The 16,085-nt window shown below is 38.6% G+C and overlaps 1 protein-coding gene across 1 annotated transcript; it reads left to right on the forward strand.

Annotated features, from left to right (window-relative positions):
• The first annotated feature begins 410 nt into the window (after positions 1 to 410).
• Positions 411 to 15,507, forward strand: LOC145765550 (uncharacterized). Its single transcript, XM_082577387.1, has 10 exons — positions 411 to 470; positions 872 to 1,001; positions 1,143 to 1,232; positions 1,777 to 1,884; positions 1,998 to 2,207; positions 2,960 to 3,147; positions 3,453 to 3,657; positions 3,825 to 4,050; positions 4,434 to 4,563; positions 11,781 to 15,507. Exons 3-10 carry the CDS (start codon positions 1,185 to 1,187, stop codon positions 14,827 to 14,829), a joined length of 4,164 nt encoding a protein of 1,387 aa, XP_082433513.1. The 5' UTR covers positions 411 to 470; positions 872 to 1,001; positions 1,143 to 1,184; the 3' UTR covers positions 14,830 to 15,507.
• The last annotated feature ends 578 nt before the right edge of the window (positions 15,508 to 16,085 follow it).

Genomic DNA, 16,085 nt, shown 5'->3' on the forward strand with positions numbered 1-16,085 from the left:
CTGACAAGTCAAACTGTTAAGCTACGAGCTAGAAATTTCAATGGCAACAATTTAATAATTTTAATTGGTCTGTACAATTGATTAAGTTAGTTCTAATGACTTAACTCTGAACCAATAACATGGTAGGTTACGCAATTTGAATAAGCTGAAGATGATATTACTATAGCGAAATCGATTCTTAATAAATTACACTGAGGTTAGATTGTTGTGCAAATGCCAGCATTTGATGAATGCAAAATAGCAGTAGGCTACCTATTCAACTAACATTTGAAAGTTTTCCCTTTGAAATGCATTGTGAGAGCCATTTTCAATGTAATGCTTAGATCAGCCCCAATAGATGTGGCAATGAGTCCTCCTGGTTATTTGCAAGACAACGTTGAAACTGATGCTGACGAACTTGTGGGAATACTTCACGAATGGAAAGAACACATCTTTGCTCAAAAAAATGAGCTGCAGGAATATTACAACAGGTGCATAATATATGTTGAATTTGTCAGATATAGGCTAGAACAGCAACCAATGGGCGTAGATGTTTTCACTGTGTGTCTTACTTGAAAACTTAAAAACTATTTCTATCTATAACTCGGTCGTATAACTTACAGAAGGCGAACAGCTCCACTAGTTAACTAAACGTTACTAAACCTTTTCTTTGCTCACTTTTAAATCAAAAACATTGCACCAAGCAGTGCTCAGTGAGATCTTTCAGCTAAGCTGGCTTTTTCCAGACATAAACTTTTCTTTAAAAGTTACTTTATGCAATCTTGTGATTGGACGCTTACTAGTCAAGTAACAACTTGATACTTGGCAAAAGCTTTAGACAAATTCCATTTCAATTAATTAACGTACGATTTACTTATTGTATTATATTTAGACTTTCCGGTTACGTTGAGTCCATTGCTCTTCAACCCGCAGACAGTGTATCAAACGTAGGCCATAATGAGGAAAGAGAAGCGCCCAAGCATTCACGTAGAAAGAAACGAAAAAGTAAATCAACACGAGAGGTTGGTTTTGTTTGCAAAGAAAAAATATTTAAAAGTCAAAATGTTATGAAAATATTATACCACCATTTGATCCGTGAGTAGCAAACTTGGTTTGATCCACTTGTGTTAGCAATAATACTCAATGTGCAATACACATTCCAGCGTCAACGGAAACCTTCCTTTCCTGAACCTCCTGAATCAGTTATGGATGAATGGGATTGCAACCCTTATGACGTTCAAGGACAAAAAAAAGTGACGCAATGTTGAAAAATTTGTTATTTTTGTCGAAAACTTGGTTGTTGCGAATTGGGCTTTGTGAATATATTATTTAGATCAAAGATTCTAAGAAAACTAAGGGTTAAGCTAAAAACACTACAAATATAAAATAAACTACCGAATGTTGCCCGTTTTTGAAGCAGTGTGTTTGTCGACTGAGTTGTAAAAATAACTTGCTAATTTGAAGAGCAACAAATCAATTAAACTGAAAGCAAAACGCCGTATGCAACAACTACAGCACGTAAAATATATGTGACAAAGAAAGATACAAAGACGATACTAAACTACTTTAGGCCACGTGGCTTTATTGGTCTCCAATGATTCTTAAAGGACTGAACTGCAACCTAACTAGGCCTCATCAAAGTAACGTTAGGTTACGACAGATGATGACATGATGTACATTGTACATTGTATATTTTCAGTGCCTCAAAATTAAAATACTTTGGTTCCCAATCCAGATGATTATTTTTATTATTGTGCTTTACTATGCAGTTTTCACAGTTTGGTACTTTGTTTACAGGTGGTAAAAAATTTAAAGCTAAAGCTTGCTGAATTGGAATTTCTTTTAAAAAATACAAAAGATTCGGACGAAGAATCTAATCACACAATTACTGAACTTCCAAAAAAAGTAAGAAAATTTCTTATACACCTATAGTAACATCTAAAGGTTTTGCAAAGGATTAAACAACTTGTTTTAGATTGAAATTGAAATTATATCATGTGCTAAATATAATCATTTAGGTACAACAGCAAGAGCAGATTTATTCGCTACCCCCACCTGAGCACGTGGTGTCGCAAACCATGCCAGCAAGCAGTCATTATTCCCATCAAAGCAAACCGAAAACACAATCATATTCAAGTGTCAAAGATGTACGACCTACCAATGTAAATACTCTTCCTAATGCTCCTGTAAAAAACATTTCCACAAAAAAAGAAAGAATTACCATTCAGGTGGGCTACAACCTCACGTTGTGGGTGACTTAAGCTATTTTAGCTTTACCTAAGCTTACTGTACCCATAGGCCCATCAGACTACCATATATTATGCTGTAGCAAATATTTTTAGTTTTTTCTTGACCTACGAATTTGACGAATTCGTTATGTGTTTACGGCATTTGTGGAAAACTACGTAGGCTATTGCGCACGCTTTGTACAGTTTAGGACTTTGAGCTAGTTTCATATTATTGAGTTCACATTGCAAAAAGATATTAAATTAATACGGTACGTTAGACTGTTCGTAGCAACAACTTTTTGTTTAATACGAGTATGATAGAAATTTTAATCTCTCTTTGCGCCGTATCTCTGATACCGAAAAAATGGTGCTCATAGTTTGATTAAGATTGCCTGAGGTGACTTTAAAAAAATTTGAAGTCCCCCTCCCGCTTCTAAATTCTTTTCTGTGTTTGCGATTCTCTAATCAAAATCAAGCCTCCACGTTAGCCATTTAGGGGTCATCCAATCAACCATATGTTTTTCGGCAACCGATTGTAGCAAGAATTGGTGGTGCGATACTGATGAGTCCAGCCTTATGGGCGAAACACGTAGGCTATCTGTCGCTGTCAATTCTTGCTGCAATCCGCTGCCAAAATATCATACAATTTTATACATTTTTGCTTTTACTAGCTTAAAAGAGAGGATACTCTTAGCCTAATAACATTCAAACTTGCAAAGATTGTTTTTTGATTGTTGTGTGTTTTGATTTAGGAACTTCTTGCTAAGTTGGATAAAATTGCTGGCGAGCAATTGCTGAAAAAAATTATCTTGTGTTTGGAAAGTGCTAAACAGCATATCAATGTTATGACGACAGATGGAAGCGGTTATTACGTCACACCTTCGTCAAGACTTGCTTGTCAAATCCACCACGTCATGCGTGATGTGTTAAACCCACGCTTGTAAGCTGTTTTTAACTACAGTTTGTAATAAAATTATCAAAGTAGAAAAGTAAACATTAAGAGTTTTTATCAATGCTATGAAAAATGTAAATCAATTTGTGTTGAACTTATTACTGTAAACTAAATTTCATTCTTTTGAAGGAGCGTATTCACTATTCATTGTTTTAGCAAACTATACATGGCTGTTTGTCAGTATAGAGCCACTTTTTATATAATGGTGGGCTAGTAATGTGTAAGCTATACTAAGTCTTTAAAGAAGGAAGCGCTACACTTCTGTAATGTGTCAATCAACATCTTGTACACAGGAATACAAATCTTATGTTGGCAACACAGGCTGCTACCAATCTTTCTTCTAAACTAATAAAGAGCGTACTCCTGGAGTATCAATCTAAAGGCGACCAAAATGTTCAAGTATTTACGAGTCTGAGCGAGCGCATTACTGCCTTAGCAAAGCATTTGTTGGATATGTCCAAGCAACTTGAACTGAGAATCGGTCATTATCACAAAGAAGTAAGAAAAGTGCTTTAAATGAGGTTTTGAATTGATTTATCATCAGCTCAAGTTTTCATTGATAAGTAAGCCAGTCCAACTCTAACTAGGCTAACCAATTTCGAACTGCTTGCTTTTATGTGCTTAGACGTTTTTTTGAAGCTTAAAACTTAAGAAACTTTTTGCAGGATTTCTTCAGTTTTATTGACGGTTTTCTTCAAACTGCTAATAAAATCATGGAAGCAACGTACAGGTTTGTGTGCATTGATTCTAAACTTCCAAAGCCAAAGCAACCAACAGCCCCGCCAAGATCTCAATCTCTTCGAACCAATGACATCAAAAACGCACTAACTACGAGGGATGTCACTCAGTTGAATGATGGACTTACAAAGTTGGAAAGACTTCTTAAGTCAGGTAATTACTAGGCTATATAATCGGTGTTCTTATAACTTTAGAAGAAGGAAAGAGTCTGATGGGACGCATTAGGCCGCTTTTGGATTCTGCATTATCAGTAAAAATACAATCATATTGAACAGTCACGAGTGACATGATTTAAACGTTACACAGGCCTACTAATTGTAACACTTAAGCTAAGTGAGAAGCTCCGACCTCAAAAGCAAATGTTCTCGATCGAGTTTCGATTTACGATAAAAAGGCATAATAACTCAGGGTCTATCGGTTAATCTGAATTTAATGTTTGCTTTTGCCTGTTTTACTTCGTCTGTGCATTATTGGAATAGCCTATCTTGCTTGTTTGTTCTTTGTTATGTAAAGAAACCTGTCTTGCATAATGTTAGGTCAGATTCCTGGCTTAGAGACGTTACCATCATCCAGCGGCTTTTTAACAAAACAAACAACCGACGAAAACAACGACTATTTTTCAAGCAGCTGTGAAGAATGCAATTGCGACAACATGTCATACACAAGGTGTTTATTTAATTTTTCAATATTGTGACTGCGTTTTTTCCATGTTAGTCTTTAGGCTACTTGTATGTAGGAAAGTAAAGTTAGTAGCTAATGTATTTGTAATGTAACTTTGCTAGCAAATAGTCTTTTGTCTTTCGTGTACGTCTATTGCGATTTGTTGATCTAACAGTCAAACCCGATGTGACTGTATTCCCAAGCTTGGGATTGGGCAGCACATGAACCGCTCGCTGTCCACTCATGCGATCCTGGTTCGACTACCGGCTTAAGCAGGTTGGTGAAAAATGCTACCCAGATTGTAATAAATTGGGTGGCGATAGTTACTGGAAGAAAGGCAGCCGGGAAAAAGGAGTTGGCCACCTTATTCTGGTTAATGTGTTTGACTTTGCAATAAGATCCTTATCTTTTCATCTTCCAATCCTTGTGATCAAGTATAATAGAGCAGGAGTTACATGGCTTTAATTACATTTTCATTAGGAATTTTAACGATGACTTTTTTAGATGTATTTTTGGACGTAGAATCTAAAAATCGAGTGCTTACAAGCCGAAAACTGGACATTTTTGAGATATTTGCATTTTTTGGGCTAGCAAGAGAATGACGTCATTGCTTGGGAGCTCAGGAGAGATTCGCGATCGTTGGATAGCGGCTGCATTTGAATACATGGCTCAAAACCAAAGTAGCTAGTTCCTCTGTTTTCCCACGGAGTTCGGGTAGTTTTGTTTCCTGGTCGCGGCAAAATTTTAGTTGTGATGGTTTGTGATCTGGTTGTTTCGTTTCAATTCGAACCAACTTTCATAGAATAAATATTATTGTTACTTCACAATTTTCAGTTTTGATGACTTCACTTTGCACAATTTTTCTAAAGTTGGGTTACATTTGTGCTTGTTTCATTACGTTTAACGATTGGGCTACTTTTAGGCTAGTTTTCCTAGAAATTTGGGCTGGAAATTTACATTAAGATAGAAGTTCTAAAGAAGGACAAGAGTGAGACGCTCACAAACATATCAAAAAAGTATCTTGAATTTCTCTCTGAAGAATGAATCGCAAATCTAAGTTTCAAAGCACAATTTCTGTGTGTATTTTGAAAGGTATTTTGGGTCCAATTTTGGGTGTTTTGGGTACTGAAAAGGTGTTTTGGGTCCAATATTAAAACAGATAAACAAAGCAGAAAAAAAGGAATAATTATTACTGCCCACAAATACTACTCAAAGCAGGACATCATCAAAGCTGCTGCCATGATTCTCAGAAATAAGATTAAAATGTCTTAGGTAAAGCAGTTAAAGCCACCTATAACAGCGGATCTGTTGAATGATGGTAAAATACAACCACCTGAAGACCTTGTGCAGTTCTACAAATATATGTATGGTGGCCAAGATACCATGACTGAGCGCTGTGAAAGATATGCAAGGTCATCCGCTGAAGGCGATGTTTACAAAGCTACATATGGGAGAATCAAACCTGCAAAGCATCTGCTGTTAGGGATGACTCTGAAGTCGTTGACGGGCTCCAAAAAAGTCATTGAACTTCTTAACCATTTTGGACACTGCTTAGGCTACACTTTGTGTGAGGAGTATGAAACAGAAATTGCTCTACAGGCTTTGGAGAAGGAAAAAGCTTCTCCAGAAGGAATAATTGGAGAAAAAAGGTTTAGCAATTGCAATTGCTTGGGACAATTGTGATCAGAATAAAGATACGCTTTCAGGCAGTGGCACCCTCCATGATACACAAGGAATATGCTTTCACAATATGACAACAGAGTTAGATGGATCAAAAGAACAAGGCCCATCACAGAGTGATAGTAGCAATTCTGGTTTGTCTTGGATTAGAAAAAGCAGTCTTGCAATCCCTCATATTGAGCTGGAGCCTGTAAGAAAAAAACCAAAGAAAGTTTCTACCAATTTCAAAACTTTCGATATGCCTTTCAAAACTTCTCCTGAAAATCTACAAAGTGTGACAAAAAGGGATGTGATTTGGTCAATCGCCTTTGCTGGCTGTAAAGACACGCCTATGTGGTCAGGATTAAATACTCAGCTTACAAAAGATCCCCTGCCACGCCAGACAGTTGCATACATGCCAAATATAGGGACACCACCTACAAGACATGATGTAGTTCTTGATACTATGAAAACAAGCTTGAAAGTAGCGGATGAATGCAAGGAACATTACATGAATGTTACGTATGGCCTTGGTATTGCAAAGCCTGCTGCCCAAATTCAGAATATTCTGGCTCCCAGACTTGATAGGTTATTCATCCACTATGAACCGTTCCACATCATATTCAGATACTTTGGTTGCTTGGGTTACCTGATGGAGCCATCTGGAGGTCCATACATCCTTACTTAATCGGAAGTACTAGCTCCTAGGTCAATTAGCGGCTTCTTATCAGGAAATCATTATAACGGGTGTAAACGATTGCATGTTTTACTTGCCACTGCGTTCAGGAAAAAAAACATGTAGAGTCGTTCTTAGAGCAGATGAAGGACAATGGGAATAGACATGCTATCATCACAGCAATGCTTCGAAACAGTATACATATTGAAGATGTAGAGAAATCAGATGCCTTTAAAGGTCTTGTCACAAATCAAAGTCACAATGTCACAAATCAAAGATATCATTCAAACAATAAAAAGTTTAAAGTGGAATTGGGCAGGACATATCATGCAAACAACTGACAACAGGTAGACAAGAAGAGCTACTAACTGGATACCGCTTGACAATAAACGCAAAAGAGGGAAACAGGAAACAAGATGGCGAGACGAACTCTACCAATTCGACAAACACTGGACACAAACGTGCAAAGACAGACAAAATTATGAAGATATGGGGAAGGCCTTCATCCTGCAGTGGAACAACAATGGCTGACAATGATGATGAAAGGTCTTATGAATGATTATGAGAAGTTCCGTGACGACACACCGAACGGCAACCATGGCGGTACAGCCCAGTTCTGGATTCTTTACATCAATCTTGTACAGCAATTTTTACTTATGAACAGAGCTGTAAAGAAGAATGATATTGAGCTCTTCACTTATGCTCTGAAAACAATAATCCCTGTGTTTTTTGCATGCAACAAACCTAACTATTCCAGACACATGCTATTGTACTTCCTGAAACTGTTGAACATGGACTACACAGTACACACACCCTGGCATACGTGATCAGCTGGAGAAAGGAGCCTTCTCTGTGAGGTTGTCTGGACATTTTTCTCTAGATTACCTGTTGATCAAGCAGTGGCGATGGCTGTGAATGTGGATGCTGCATCCAGGATGACCGGCATAAGTGCATTCACCCAGAGTTTTCCTTCCCAACGAAGATGGAGTGTCACGAGGTATGTAAGAAGTCAAGTGATAAATTATGCGATGGGGAAGGCTGGTATGAAACTAGGGATGGTAGAAGTAGGGGATTGCTCACTCAAAAGTAAGGGGGACAACTGCAGGGTCATAATATTATGACAAAATTTGATGCAAATACAGCTTGAGGTCTACTACCATATGTCGCATACTCAGGTGCAATTTGTATGACCTGCCCACGTGTATACAAAGAGTGTATCGCCAAAAGAAATGTAGGAAATATGTATTATCATGTTTATTTAATAGGTATTCAAGTCATGGCAATGCTGCGATTAACTTCACGTAACAGCGGTAACAGTAGGTAGCCTCACACTGCTGCAGTAAGGTTCTGCAGATTTTCTAACACCCAAAATTTTTACTAAATATAGCAATTCATTTGATGAGAATGAATTTACGCAAAAGCAAAGAAAACGTTGTGCAGTTCTGCTAATTTTTGAACTTTTTAGTGACCCTCCAGCTGTCTATTTCACAAGAAAAATCAGTAGAGTGAGTCGTCCCGGTATTCCACTGTCCCTATATGAAACATTATGAAACTGTTTACCAGGAATCAAAACCTTACGGAATAAAAAGAAACCATGCTGATTTCATGAAGATTGGTGAAACTATCGATTCGACCATGAATCCATTCAACATGTTGAACAAAGCAATCACTTGATCAAGCTATCATCTGGAAGACCAGCTCAAGATGAGATCAGAAATGATCTCTTGAACACAATTAGCAAAGGTTCTGAATGGCAACAGGAGTTCCTTGATGAAATAAAAGAAGATCCAGCTCGAATTGAAAAGCCCATCAAGAGAAGGAAAGTTAGAAATTTTGTTAGCAATGCAGAAAAGGTTTTCGTCACCACAAAAGATAAGCAAGTGGTAGAGCTGAAATGTTCCAGAGACATGTTTGGCAGACTTCTTTACTTGTCCTGCCAAAAAAAGCTTGACTTAAGAAAAGTCCTATCTCATCCAGTCAGTAGTTCCCCTTAGTCTATGCAATGTAGATGGAAGTATGACCACAACCAACAAGTCCAAGTTGGCTAATCATCTTGAATCACTTGCGACGGCAGCTAATGAACCATTGAATACGGGAAGCGATGTGAGTATTTTTAATGGCATGTTCTTGATCAGAATGATTACGAACCTTCCTTCTACTTATGGTGGAATTTTCAAAGCTCTCTTAACTATGGTTTGTAAAGCCTACTAGCGAAGAAGTGCACTTTATATGTGACGATTATAGACTACTCAGAACACAATCAAAGATTCGGCTCATGAAGTTCGGGGGGACACCGACACTGTCGTCAGCATGACTGGTCCTAGCCAAAAAAGACCTAAAGACTTTTCAAAGTGCCTATCCTCATCACAGTTCAAAGATTCTTTCCTTGCTTTCTTGTTTTATGAGTGGCAGTCAAATGCCTATGCTGAAGTAATCGGGAACAAGAAGGTAGTTTTGGCAAAGGGAAAAAAGTGCTATGAATTTAGTGTGCAAAGTAACAATCTTATAATAAGACAGAACTGCTGTTTATATGACTGCGAACACATTGAAACGGACACAAGGATGGTGCATCACATCTTTCAGCTTTACAAAAGTAGTAACAATCCTCTGCGAGTGAATGTGCGTTGTAATGACAGAGATGTAATGATCATTCTCTTGCATTATTGCAGCGATGTGGATCTGCAAACATAAGTTTTATTAGAAATGGGTCATGCTTACAACAATACTCGGCGTATTGTTAACATCAGAAGCATGATGGGGGAGCTCAGTGAAATTAATGACTTATTCTGTACAGCTTTGCCAGGATACCATGCCATCACAAGGTGTGATTACGATTCCTGTTTCTTTGGCAAAGGGAAAACTAGACCACTCTTAATTGCATTAAAGTACCCTCAACTCCTTCAAGCACTGGCAGAGTTAGGCAGTTTCATCAGTGTTAGCTCTGCCACGGAAGCTGCTCTCGAAGAGCTTGTATGTGCAACATACGGGAAAAGGCAACTTCGTGACGTCAATGAAGCCCGCAGAGTTATATTTGAAACGAAGTTTACGCCAATACATAGTGAGCGGCCTCTGCAAAAAGTATAAGGTTTGGAACCTACAGCAATACCTTCTTGCAGGGCAGCGTTTATCCAGCACATTAAGCGAGCAAATTTTATTGCAAGGATGTGGAAACTTGCAAATGAATTCAAGCCTGTGACAGAGTCACCCTTAGACCATGGGTGGAAAGAGGATAATAGCGGCAAGATAGTGCCAAATTCTCTTAAAGTTGACCAATATAACAATGACAGTGACTATGAGGATTCGAATTTATCTGACGATTCAGATGACAGTGAAAGTCAGAATGATAATTTTAACATTATCTAACTAAATCTTGTATTTCAGATTGTATTTTTTTTACAGTTTCATATTTGAAAAACACAAAAACTGTTACAGTTACTCAAAAGCCTTGACAGATAACCTTTGGTCTTGGCAGAATTTGACCAATTTCACTTTTTCAACTAAGAAGCTGTCTTAATTTAGTGACAAATTGCTAAAGGAAAAAATTAGCAAATAAAAAACGGAAGTAGCCCACAAACATTAAAAATTGCTAATATCTCAAAAATGTCCAGTTTTCGGCGTGTAAGCACTCGATTTTTGGATTCTACGCCCAAAAATACATCTAAAAAGTTCTTCCTTAATTTTTCTAATGAAAATGTAATTAAACTCGTATAACTCCTGGACTATAAGAACCAGCTTGCTTTCACCGCGATTTGTTGATCTGGTCGAACGCCGATGTGACTTTGCTAAGCCTACGTAGCTTAAATCGGAGTAAATTTGTGGTTTTGACAATATTTGGTTATCGCATTCGTTTAGTGCCAATTAAAGAGTATTTAATTTATACCTAAATACTCTTTCGTCGTCCTCATACGCCGACGACGACAAAGAATAGCCTATTTAAGTATTACAAGCTCAGCGGGTGGTCAAAAAGCTCTGATACAACGCTTGAAAGGGTACCGGTTCCATACCGCTCAAGAGAATGCGGCTGTGTCTTTGGCAAATTACCTAAAGATATGCCTGAAGGTGGACACGACAATTGGCTTCTAAAATCTTCAAATATCGAGGCATAAGCCTCGATCTAAACACAGCTGGACTAACGTTCATGGTTTGATAGTAAGCAGAAATATCCAAAAGATAAACAAAATTTAAGACAATGAAAGTTATTCTCTAGCTTACTTGTACTGTTTAGTGTTTAGTTCGATGCATTTTGATGTTTGCCTAGTGGGTTTTTAAAAGAGGACGAAGTCATATACGTTTGGCCGACTGGAAAAACTTTCTGAAGGTTAGGCAGTTAGGCACAGGCACAGTTTACCTCATGCTTACTTAATGCACAAACGAGGATGGTGTGAAATCCATAAATGTAAATTAGATTATTGAGTTTGGAGAAAGAACGAACAGAAAGAAAGAATGAAGTATTTGTCATTGAATCCAATTTAATTTGCTTTGTCGGAATACAACAACTGATGAAGTTAAAAAATAGAGTATTAAAACAAAACCAACAAAAGGAAAAGTTGGTCAAACCATAAAAGTTTAAGACGTGCATACGATGTAGATTTAGAGGTTACGTAGATGAAAGTAAATTAAGTACGGCCACAAAACTTAACAATTTGAAATAGGTGAAAGAACCAGTCGGCTCCACATACCTAAAGCAACGAGGTGTGTCAGTTAATGAAACCATGCGGAATGACTGAACTTTATAGCCAATACATTATGAAGCTAATATTACAAGACTACAATGAACAGCTAACTTTACTCTACCATTTGATTTTTCGAGGATTAAAACCCTAACATTAACGGTTGCACCGATGTATTGATATTAAGCTAGTTATGTATGTTGTATGTTACTTTGCAGTTGTTCCACATGCTTGAATCGAAAAGATGTATACGATGGTGGTCAAAGAAATCCATACATGTTTCCAGGAGCAAAATTTGAAGCCAACAGCTCAGGAGCAAAAATACCTCCATTATACCAATCGCCATCCCAAAGCACGTACGGAAATGTGCGACCACCCACCCGACCAGCTAAAAAAGGGCAACGAATAAGAAATATGACACCAAACGAGGAATGTGCTTACATGGACCAAATGAAATCAGATTCAGCTCCTCGAGAAAGACGATATGATTTTAACCAACGGAATCCAAAACCAGCTGAAACTCTCCCTAGCTTGGAGGATACAAATCATCAAATCATGATGGCTAAATACTTAAATGATCTCGTACGAAGTCAAACTCCTCGAGCTTCCAACACACTTCCAAATTTTTCATCACCACCCTATGGGGTCGTAGCGAAAAACATGTCAGATGGTAAAACACGCAGACATCCAAAGCCATCTTCTGTAAATGTTGCTCACAATATTTCTGAGAAGCATGATGTTAAAAATAAACAAAAACAAAAGGTAAAACGGAAGCCAAAAGATGACAAAGAGCGAACCAAAATTAGACCAAAACAACAAAGGCGATCAAGCAACCCTGAGAAGAACCAATTGGTCAACTCAATTATAAACGAAAAGAATGATTCTGATGACGCACTTCAAAAACAGCTTGACGGTAAACCAGTTAAAGCTGGAAAGAGCCCAGAGCATACTGCAATTGAACCAGACAATCAAGAACCACGTGATGAAAAGGTTGACAAACCGGAAAATCGGTTAGATAACAAACCGGAAGAGGATGGGCCAGTAGATAAACCTGATGAGTCTGATAAACCAGAATATGAACCTGATAAACTACAAGATAATCCAGATGAACCAGAAGATAACCCAGAAGATGAACCAGAAGATAACCCAGAAGATAAATCTGATGAAACGGAAGACACACCAGATGAATCGACTAACTCATCAGATAAAGCTGACGACAAACCTGATGGACCAGAAGATACGCCACATGAACCAGACGATGAACCTGATGAAGCGAAAGATAAACCTAATGAACCAAAAGACAAACCAAATGAGCCGGAGGATACGCCTGATGACCCGAATGACACACCAGATAAACTTAAAGATACACCTGATGACTCGGAAGACACGCCAGATGAACTAGAAGATACACCTGGTAAACCGGAAGACAAACTTAATGAACCAGAAGATGACCCAGAAGACGAACTTGATGAACCGGAAGACGCACCTGATGAATCGACCGACTCATCAGATCAACCTGACAACAAACCTGATGAACCGGAAGATAGGCCAGATGAACCGGAAGATAAGCCTGATCAACCTGAAGACAAACATGCTGAACCAGAAGACAAACCTAACGAACCTGAAGATACACCTGATGAACCTGAAGACACGCCAGATGAACAGGAAGATGAACCTGAAAATGAACCTGAAGATGAACCTGATGAACTGGATAAAACAGAAGATGCACCTGATGAACGTGATGACAAAACTAATCAACCTGAAGAAAAGCCTGATGAATCTGACGACAAGCCTGGTAAAACAAACGATGAGCCTGATGAACCAGAAGACACGCCAAATGAACAGAAAGATGAACCTCAAAATAAACCTGAAGATGAACCTGATGAACTGGAAGATGAACCTAATATAACAGAAAATGCACCTGATAAACCTGATGACAAAACTAATAAACCGGAAGACACGCTTGATGAACCAGAAGATAAACCAGAAGACACGCCTGATGAATCTGAAGACAAGCTTGATGAACCTGAAGACAAACCTGGTGAACCAGAAGATACAACAAATGAACCAGAAGACAAGCCTGATGAATCTGACGATGCACCTGATGAACCTGGAGACACGCCTGATGAATCTGAAGATACACCTGATGCAACAAACGATGAACCTGATGAACCAAAAGATACACTAGATGAACCGGAAGATGAACCTGAAGACGAACCTGAAGACAAACCTGATGAAACGAACGATGAACCTGAGGAACCAAAAGATCCACAAGATAAACCGGAAGATGAACTTGAAGACGAACCTGATGAACCTGAAGATACGCCTGATGACTCTGAAGATACACCTGATGAAACAAACGATGAACCTGATGAACCAAAAGATACACTAGATGAACCGGAAGATGAACCTGAAGACGAACCTAATGAACCTGAAGACAAACCTGATGAAACGAACGATGAACCTGAGGAACCAACAGATACACTAGATCAACCGGAAGATGAACCTGATGAACCTGAAGACAAACCTGATGAACCGGAAGATGAATCTGATGATCCTGAAGACAAACCGGGTGAATCAGAAGATAAAACAGATGAACCGGAAGACGCGCCTGATGAATCTGAAGATGCACCTGATGAACCTGAAGACACGCCTGATAAATCTGAAGATAAACCTGATGAAACAGATGATGAACCTGATGAACCAAAAGATACACTAGATGAACCGGAAGATGAACCTGAAGACAAACCTGATGAAACGAACGATGAACGTGAGGAACCAAAAGATAGGCCTACACAAGATGAACCTGAAGATGAACCTGAAGACAAACTTGATGAACCTGAAGACAAACCTGTCGAACCAGAAGATGAACCTGATGAACCGGAAGACACGCCTGATGACTCTGAAGATACACCTGATGAAACCAACGATAAGCTTGAGGAACCAAAAGATACACTAGATGAACCGGAAGATGAACCTGAAGACGAACCTGATGAACCTGAAGATAAATCTGATGAACCAGAAGATGAATCGGAAGACACGCCTGATGAATCTGATGACAAACCTGATAAGTCAGACAACAAACCTGAGGAACCAAAAGATACATCAGATGAACCAGAAGATGAACCTGATGAACCTAAAGACACATCGGATGAATCGACCGACTCATCAGATCAACCTAACGACAAATCTGGTGAACGAGAAGATACACCAGATCAACCGGAAGATAAACCTGATGAACCTGAAGACAAACCTGATGAATCTTAAGATGAACCTGATAAACTAGATAAAGCCAATGATTGAGGAGAATTAGAAGACAAACCAGAAGACACATCCCATAAACCGGTAGATAAACGTGATGAACCAAAAAATGCACCAGACAAAAATGCAATTTTGAAATGGAAGAGTCTACCAACAACTTGATGGAAACCAGGAGCGGATCTACCGGGTGGACCTGATTGGTACAGGCCCACCTAGATTGACAGTGGGCCCACACAAAATCAGATTCTTGAAAAAATATATATTAATGTTTAACTTTTGAACAACCAAGTGGCACTTAATTGTCTGTGGCCTCACTATTTCACAGTATTTGTAAGAGATATTCGGTAACATTAAGTTTTTGTATGCTGGCCGGCCGTTTCATTACTGGTGAAGGCCCACCAAAATATTTCCTAGGCCCACCCATAAATTACGTCCTGAATCCGCCACTGATGGAGACTGGGCTGTTTTCAAAACATATAACTAACCAGTAAGTCACAGGTTACCCTCTACTTAATGGAAACGAGCAAATTGGGACTGTTGATTGCTTTGTATTTTTTGGAAGTGTCTTTGTAGCTGCCTGCTGCTACAGTGGCTTTAAGCTGTTGCTATTATTGTATTGGTGGCATTAAATGCATTCATACATGATTGCCTCTATACATAGCAATTATAAATCAGTAATTGTTACGTCGCAGATGAAAAATAGAAAAAATGAGATGCTTTTCAATTTGAATGACACGGCTTTTTAGCCTACACCTAGGCTGGGCTCGGCTTGTAGGCTATATTTTAGGCGTTCTGAATCGTACCACTGATGAAATTGGTTAGTTTAGCTGGTTAATGTCATTTACTTTAAGTGCGTTTATTAGGTTACAAGTTCCTTTCCTAACAAAAAATGTAGACTAATCCAATTGCAATTTTAAAGACAGTAGTTCAGGGCTACTCAACTGGCGGACCACGGTCCGAATCCGGCCCTTCTTGGTGCTGATGGTGGACCTTGAGCTTTTGGAAGAATAACCTCATTGCCACGTTTCAGGGCTTCTTTAAACAGATTTCTACTGGGAGGAAGCACTTTTTTCTGTGATTATCTTTGTTGCTGGAAAGTTCCACCCCCCCAGCACTTTCTCAGAAATCCAAGTCGAGTTACATTTTACCTAAAAAAGTGGTTTGGTAGAGATTATTTAACTTTCGTGGTTGCGTGTGAAATAACCTATTCACCGGACCGCTAAAAATATTCAACTTGTCAAACTGGACCTTTGGACTAGTTG

This window comes from Aplidium turbinatum, chromosome 2, assembly GCF_918807975.1.
Source record: "Aplidium turbinatum chromosome 2, kaAplTurb1.1, whole genome shotgun sequence".
Taxonomy (NCBI): domain Eukaryota; kingdom Metazoa; phylum Chordata; class Ascidiacea; order Aplousobranchia; family Polyclinidae; genus Aplidium; species Aplidium turbinatum.